Here is a 7,765-nt window from a genome sequence, read left to right on the forward strand (position 1 = left end):
GTAAAGAAATAATGATGGTAGATTAACAGATTATTTCTAATTTATTCACTTGTAGTTTTCTAAAGGAGCAAGTATAAGAACTTCAAAAAAATTATTAGGTTATTTTTAAGGTGTTTGAAATGGTTTTTAACAAGCCCCTGGATTTAGTGATCTGCCCATACGATAGGATATTATTGAGAAAGTCAGTTTCAGTTTCTATATATTCTTAGTGTAATAAATCTGGACATGTAGTGGTCTAACATATAAAAACTTATCTGATCTGCTTCTACATCATTCTTTTTCAAAACATTTACATGCTTCTTGTATCTATTTGGCTTAATATTTCAGGTGAAAACTAAGAAAATTCTAGTGTGTTTGGGGTTTTTTTTAACTCTAAAAAAAAATTAGAAGTTGTATCATATTTTAAATTATTTCAGTTTAAGCAGTAATTTCCATGGTCTTTCTATGGCATGTCCAGCAAAACTTCATGAAGCCATCTTAACAGAAGTGTGTCAGATTATTCCCCTTCAGGTAGTTTTGCGTGAAAAGACAAAGTAGGAGTTATGATCTCTATTGCTAAATGCAAACTCTTATTAAATGTGCATATTGTTCCTATGGTCAAACTTCACTGACTGTAGAAGAATCATGAGGAAGAGGTGTGGTTTTTTTCACCATTCTTACTTCTAGGAGTCAAACACAGAATGGGCAGGGCAGCTTTACTGATATATAGTGACTTGGCTTTGAAAATTATTTTAGTTAAATTTTGGTCCATTATCTCAGTCTTTTGTGCTTTATCATCTTGAAGAAGTAGCTGGAGAACAATTTAAAAATGAACATATATTTGGCATTTGGGAATAATCTTTCCCTCATAAAATGGATTGATGGAGACTATAATGTCTGTTAAAATAATAACCTAGGGTATCTATAGGTCTACTGGACCAATATGCTTAGGAGCAATGTCATGTCACGTCTCTCCCTGCTAATGCCTTTATTCGTCGTCTGTCCTCTTAGGCTTAAAAGAAGCACCTTTAAGATCAGAGAATTTAAGTATAAATGGTCTCTGATCTCATGTTCTCATCATTCTGATATTTTCACAATCACAGAACTAAACTGGAAACAACTAGGTCCTTAATGCAATGTTTCTTAACTCTACCACCATGTAGATCACTTAAAATAGAAAATATATATATATCTATCTGTCTTACATAGAGCAGATTTTAAAGATAATTCTTGAAAGCATCTTTGAGGAAAAATCTTAAAATTTAGTCAGTAAAATTTAGGATTCACTACATCAAGCAGTAGCAATGGTTTTCAAACAGTTCTACATTAGCGACCAAGGAAGATCTCTGCCAAGAACTTCATGATGAATCTTTTGGAATTAAGATGCAAAATGGAACGAGATAAAGAGAAGGTCAACGAGAGCTTGGTGAGACCTTATCAGGCAAGACTTTTCACTACTCTCTCCTTGTGTCATCTTTTCTGTGGGTGAAAAAGGGTTGTAAAAGTTAATGATTTAAGAACAGCAAAATCCTGTGCTGAAATCTTGCCTGTAGTATTTCAGTTTAGTTTGAAAGATTAAGAACAGATGATTCTTGAACTATGTATTGAAAGGTGGATTGGTTACTATGTATTTCCAGATACATTCTATAAGAATTTGTGAATAACGTGCAAGACTCTATTGGCTCTATGGGAAAGATGAAATTGCATGTTATTTTTACCATTAGTCTTTGACTTGATCATCACGAGTGAAAAGAAGAAAATGTGGTGTCATACTAGCTTGTAAAACTTCCCAAATGTACACTTCTTCTGCAATGTACAACTTGAGAATTGTTAAATAAGGACCTGACTTGGACTGTTAATAAGTACCATCTGTTAAATGGCCATATAAGATTTTTACATCCAAAAAGAATGCACAGAAAGATTATTTTAATGTTAAATATCATGGATAGATTTTTTTTAACCAAATAATGTTCTCCAATGTTTTAAGATTAAATGTTGTGACTGATTAAAATATGTGCATTTTCATACATAGAGCCAGACAACAGTTTTTTAGCAGTGTTTATTTTTGTAAAAAAAAAAGCCAGTGAATTTCAAAGGAAGTCATCATATCTGTCTTTTGATTGCACACTTTTAAACAAAAATAATACAGAGTGGAAAATGAAAAAAAAACCAAAATTTATGTTGCTACTTCAAAATAACACCTAAATCTATGAACACTCAAAATGAAAATATATATATCGAGAACGCTAAAATGTCTATTGTACATTATCTACAAAATATATGTTCTAATCCAGCCACAAATCATCAGAAAATACTTTGATACATGAGAAAAGCTATAAACATAAGAATGTTTTGGAGGGAAATAACACACATAAAAGCTCATTAAATAATTACAACAACAAATAAATAGTTTGTTCAGCTTTACTTTTTGATTGCTGCCATGCATATTTTAATTTTTGGTATACTGGGATAAGAGAAAGGTCAGCATGCAAGGCATGTTTTTTAGAATGAATCTGAAAGCAGGTGCTAGGTGGTGTATTTTTAAGCTGTTGCCAGAAGTTCATAGAACATTATATAGAAGGCAATAGATGTGATAACTGTTCTCATGAAAACACACTGTGAAACATCTTTTTACAAAATAGACTTCAGTGAATGTTCATGGCAAATTTTCTTTGCTTCCACGGCTGGAGAAAATGTAAAAGTTTATAGGGTGAGTTTAGAAGGCTTGTGTTGTGCACCATCGTGAGCATTTGGAAAATCACTCAAAAGGTCCATATGCTGAGAATGCCCCTTTTGATTTTGGTCAAAGCAATAAGCATGTGTCAACTGAGAGCAGAGCAATGGCAGACTTGTCTTTAGCAGTCAGAACGGTAAAGCAAATGGATTACAGGTGAGTTCAATTTTGGCAGGAGGAGAGGGAGATGAGAGAGAGGATAGAATGTCTGACTTCTAACTTGTACTATGTTTGCTGGATTTACTGGCTCTTTTCCTCTCTTTGTGGTGCTGGATAGGTTTTGCTTGAGAGGTTCCCTCAAAGTTGTGGCTGGACTCATTGTGCTGCCTGGTGTATCGCTTGCACTTGCAGGCCGTGACCACAGTTATTTTGTAGGTTCTTATACTTCCATCCTGACACTGAAGCTGGATCCTCTGGGTGCGAGTTTTGTCATTGACACATCTCCACTCCTGCGAGCTCCGCCTGCTCCAGTACTTGGTTCCGTAACCTCCTCCAATCCAGTTGGGAAGCAGTGGCAAAGGGAGGCATTCACCAGCACACACCAGCTCCTTCAGTGGATTGATGCTGGTGCACTGCCCATCTGAAATGTACTTGGTGGATCTCAGTTCCCGACAGCCAACTTGAACACGATCTGCAGAATGCACACAATAATAAACACTAAGATTCAGAATGGAGAGGTTTCCTTAATCAGTCATTTTGACATCAACAAGCTATGTTTTGCAGAAATTAAAGCAGGCTGTAATCTTTACAGAACATCTCTTTACTGTTGTGCCCCCCAAGGGCCTCAAGCGCTGATGGTATCTCTGGGTATTACCACAGCATAAAGAAATCGTAATGATATGCACTTCAGCAGTTGTGGCAGAAGAGGCAATTTTATTCTCTAGCCTTCTTCTCAGGGACATACCTTTTAGAAGAGAAAAAATGCCCCAAGGGAAGAAATGTTTCCTGCTTGTTCTCAGTCTCAGGACTCTGCTCTGTGATGTTTAGAACAATTATGTTGGATCATTAGCAAGGGGAAAAATAGTGCTTTGGAAACTGTTTATGTGCTTTTAAATGAATTTCAAATAGTGTTTCTTCTCATTCCACAGCTACAGTGGACTGAGTCTCCCATGAACGCTGCTGCTGCTCTGAACACAGATACTGCAGAAGTGATAACAGCTGAAGTTGCCAGGGAATGGTGTTCTGCATGCAAAGTTTGAATTATTAGCAGTAATGATTTCAGAGTGGTCGTTTTGCCCTCAGGGTAACACCATCTTTGTATCTGTTGTAGTCTTTATATTATATGTAACATAGAGGATCCTGCAAATTCTCCCAGGCAACTGACATAGAATCAACATGCAGAGCTTCTCATACAGGCATGTTTGCACCCGTCCGTATGTGCAGCTCTGCACCCTGCAATAAACACAACTGTTTATTTCAGTAATTACACTTTGAAATAAACGCCCACAGTGCGCTTAATTTTAATAAGCAATCTTTACTGGCTATACTCTCCCTCTTTCTGAAGGACAATTACGGCGCAGATTCTACACACAATGCAATTAACTAACGCCTTTAAAATAGAAGTAATTACTAGAAACATTTTAGAATGAATCATAGAAGGCTTTGAAGGTACATCTACATATCACAGCTAGAGGCTGCTTCTGTTTCTACTTGGATTTTTGGAAGCAAGTTCTGAACGGAGACACTGAGTTAAGATCACTTCACCCTGTCGCCTCTGTCTCAGGATGGGCAATCAAAAGGGACTGTAAATCTGCAGGCTGATCCGAGGGGCTGTTTCCAGGACTGCTTTCCTGCCTGCCTTAAGGAAAGATTCAAGGTTGCCTTCCTGCAGCTGCACTCAGGAATGTACCTCGAAGCAGCTGGTCACAGATTTCAGTTTGTCTGTCCTTCTGTTTTTATGTCTTGCCTGGCTCAGCTTTTCTCCAGTGACAGTTCATTGACAGTGAATACCTACGGGCTGCTCCAGTAATCTCATAATGATGAGATGCTTCCTGTGCACTTAAACCCTTAGCATTCATAGAAGCTGACACACCTGGCTTAGCTGAAAGGTATCGGTGTCACTTTTAGCCTTCACTTTCCAGGGATGACGCTATTTTTATCGAATCCTTGTGGGTGGGTTGGTGTGTGGATGTTTGTGTGTGTCTCTATTCAGATTTCTTTCATTTTAAGGAGGCGGGCAGGGGAGGGAACAGATAAAGTCAGCAGAAGGTTTCCAAGTCCACATGTATCTGACATAATATAACTCAGCAGGAAAAGACTAGATATAAAAAGGCAAGTTAGAGCAGAGATCATAGGTAAATTATGAGCTGATTTGTTTACTTTTGCTGGAGGTGTTTAGCAGGTAAATGCTACAGCAGGAAGCAAAACTAAACAGCGGGAACAAAATTCAGAGTTTTTTATTGCATTTGAAAAGTAGCCCAGACACCTCCCCTGCCCACAGTGGGAGGGTGAGTTAAGAAAGCGAGGGCTTTGGAAATGCCTCTCACTCCTTTTCCTTGATCTTGCTTCCCCGCCGGATAACCCACAAAACCCGGCGTTCCTGGATGAACCTCCCGCAGGAAGTAACCTGCCCGAGAGAGCCGGTCCTACAGGACTCGCACGGGGGAGGGAGGCTTTGCTGGGGGCCGCCCGGCCGGGCGCATCCCAGCCGGTTCCCAGCAGCAGCATCTTCCCTTCCCCCGGCTTCCCCGGGACGCCGGTTCCCGGTAGCGCCGCGCTCGGTGGGGGCAAAGCGCGCTGCAGCGCGGCCGCGGCCAGGGGGCTCCGCTCCCGGGGCCGGGTTGGGAGGAGCCGCCGCCGCCGGAGGGCGCGGGACGCGCTGGAAGTGCCACCGGTAGGATACTCACTGTTACGATCGGATCCAGTGCTGGTGTAGTGCCTGCCTCCATTCCTGGCTTGATTTAACGTGCTGTTGCTGCTTGGGCTCGCTGCAGCAGGTTTAACAACGTGGGAATAAAGTATCTCTGTGGCATCGTTCTTGAAAGCCAAGTAGCTTTTCGTGAAGATGCAAGCTAGGAGAAAGCCGTAGAAGTGGATGGCAGGGAGAAGCATGGCTGGTTCAGTCTCTGTCTGACAGAGCTGGATGAAATCTCTTTCTTCTGCTTCTTCTGGGTAACTCTGAAATTGCTCTTGAAGGTTTCCTTTATATATTCAGAGAGGCTTGGCATTCATTCAGGTGTAAAGTTGTGGATAGCTTCAGAATGAAAACCCACAAAAGGGGTGGGATCCCTACATGAGCCTGTGAAGACTTTCACCAATAGGAGAGAAGACTGCAGTAAAGGAGGAGTTAGATGTGGTAATTGCAGGATTCCTATTTGGGGCTTTGGAGGGTATCGGAAAACTCTGAGGCACCACACAGCAGCATTCGGGCTGAGAAGTAGAGGCTGCCGGCTCTGCCCTGCGATTCCGTATGGCCCTGCATGCCTGGGGTTTTTATGTGATGGGACTAACACGGTGTCAGTCTCTCTTGCTCCTGTTATGCAAAGTTACGTCTCCTCTTCTCGCATGTGACTTTCAGAACACTTGCCAGCTCTGTAAGGATGCAAAAGTTTATAAAACTTACAGAAGACTTCTAGTTACACAAATGATGTCTGCTGTATTCCAAGAGCGCTTAAAAAATATATTGTGAATAATTTAAAGCTGCCTCTAGATGCTTTAAATTATGCAGCTTTGATCAACAAGGAGCACTGCTAGAGAAACTACTTGTTTTAGAGGAATATGCTCTCCCTGGTGTGCAAAGTTACAAGGAAGTATTTCTGTATCACCACGCATAAAAAGCATCTCCTCTAGGCTCCTTAGTACAAACATATCCATATTCATAGCCTCTCACTATACTCATTCACCAAACAAGTCTTTTTTAGTTTCGTACATTGCCTAGAGCATTCTTCTATTTTTAATGTATTATTTCATGTGATAAGGAAAACAAAGTGGAAAGAATAGTCCTTATTTTGGCATGCCATTTTACTGTGACACAGATTTATTTGATTTTACAGAAAATTACATGGCCCAAATCCAAACGCTAGTGTAAATTGAGATGTTGTCAGTAGGCCAATGCTTGTCTGCATCATGGTGAACACTCTGTAGATTTTCATTATAAATTAAATAACGGCGATCAACACTGAAAGCTCTAGTGTTCTAATTAAAAGGAAACACTTTTCTGGGAAAAAGCACGACCGTGTAGGAGACCACTTTATGTAAAGGCTAGATTCTAATTGCACTTACAATCTTTGTAACCGAGTTGATATCTATAGAGTCATCCTGGATTTTATTTGCTGTAGTGAAAGCAAAACTGGAACACAGGTCAGTTACCCCTACTGTCAGGGTCAAAATCTCATTCAGAAAAGAAAACTTTGTTTCATTGTAGTCACAAGTGGAAGCATAGCGTATCAGCAACATTTTCCACTTGCATCACTAAGAAAGTTACCCTGGATTTCAGCAGGAGTATGTACAGATCCACAGTCAGTGCCAAATGGATAGCCTTCACTTAAAAGACACAGGAAAAACAGGAGTGTTGCAAGGTGAAGTGAGTTTTACTGGCAGGGCTGTGTGTGGGGAAGTGAAGTTGATTGCCTGCATCTATTATGACTAGCCCAACCCAGTTCTGGAATAACAAGAATGTTGCAAGGCAGAGTGAGATCTTTCAGCGGAGTGATGTATGGAGGAGTGGGATCACTGCTAACCCCTGACAAAGCTCCAAGTTCCATTCTCATGAAACATCTTATTTAGCCACAAAAGCAAAGATGTGCATTCTACTTTCTCTTTAAAAAAGCAGGAAGATATGTACATTACAGACTGTTACTATTTGAGTATTATTTTTCTTCAACAGCAGCTAACCAAACGTCTACTTCGTCTGTGTTCAAGTCCTACTGATTTTTTCTCATATTCAAAGACCATACAGATCTTCACACGTCTCAGCTTCCCTACAAGATAGTCTCTGTGCTGACCCAGGCCAATGTAATTAAAAACATGGAACCCATTTTCCAGTTATCCACAATACCTGTGGATATCAGTCAGGGGACCTGTCCATAGTAGAAATATTTTCCCACATTGGAC

The 7,765-nt window shown here is 40.2% G+C and overlaps 1 protein-coding gene across 1 annotated transcript; it reads right to left on the minus strand.

Annotated features, from left to right (window-relative positions):
* Positions 1-2,668: 2,668 nt before the first annotated feature.
* Positions 2,669-5,824, minus strand: SOSTDC1 (sclerostin domain containing 1). Its single transcript, XM_065629775.1, has 2 exons — positions 5,560-5,824; positions 2,669-3,344 (listed from the first exon to the last, which is right to left on the minus strand). Exons 1-2 carry the CDS (start codon positions 5,762-5,764, stop codon positions 2,929-2,931), a joined length of 621 nt encoding a protein of 206 aa, XP_065485847.1. The 5' UTR covers positions 5,765-5,824; the 3' UTR covers positions 2,669-2,928.
* Positions 5,825-7,765: the final 1,941 nt, after the last annotated feature.

This window comes from Caloenas nicobarica, chromosome 2, assembly GCF_036013445.1.
Source record: "Caloenas nicobarica isolate bCalNic1 chromosome 2, bCalNic1.hap1, whole genome shotgun sequence".
Taxonomy (NCBI): Eukaryota; Metazoa; Chordata; class Aves; order Columbiformes; family Columbidae; genus Caloenas; species Caloenas nicobarica.

Excerpts from the sequence above, each read along its gene's own strand:
- SOSTDC1 (XM_065629775.1), bottom strand. The coding sequence starts at position 5,764 with ATGCTTCTCCCTGCCATCCACTTCTACGGCTTTCTCCTAGCTTGCATC. Across the intron at positions 3,345-5,559 it reads CACTGGATCCGATCGTAACA|ATCGTGTTCAAGTTGGCTGT; the intron begins GTGAGTATCCTA and ends TGCATTCTGCAG.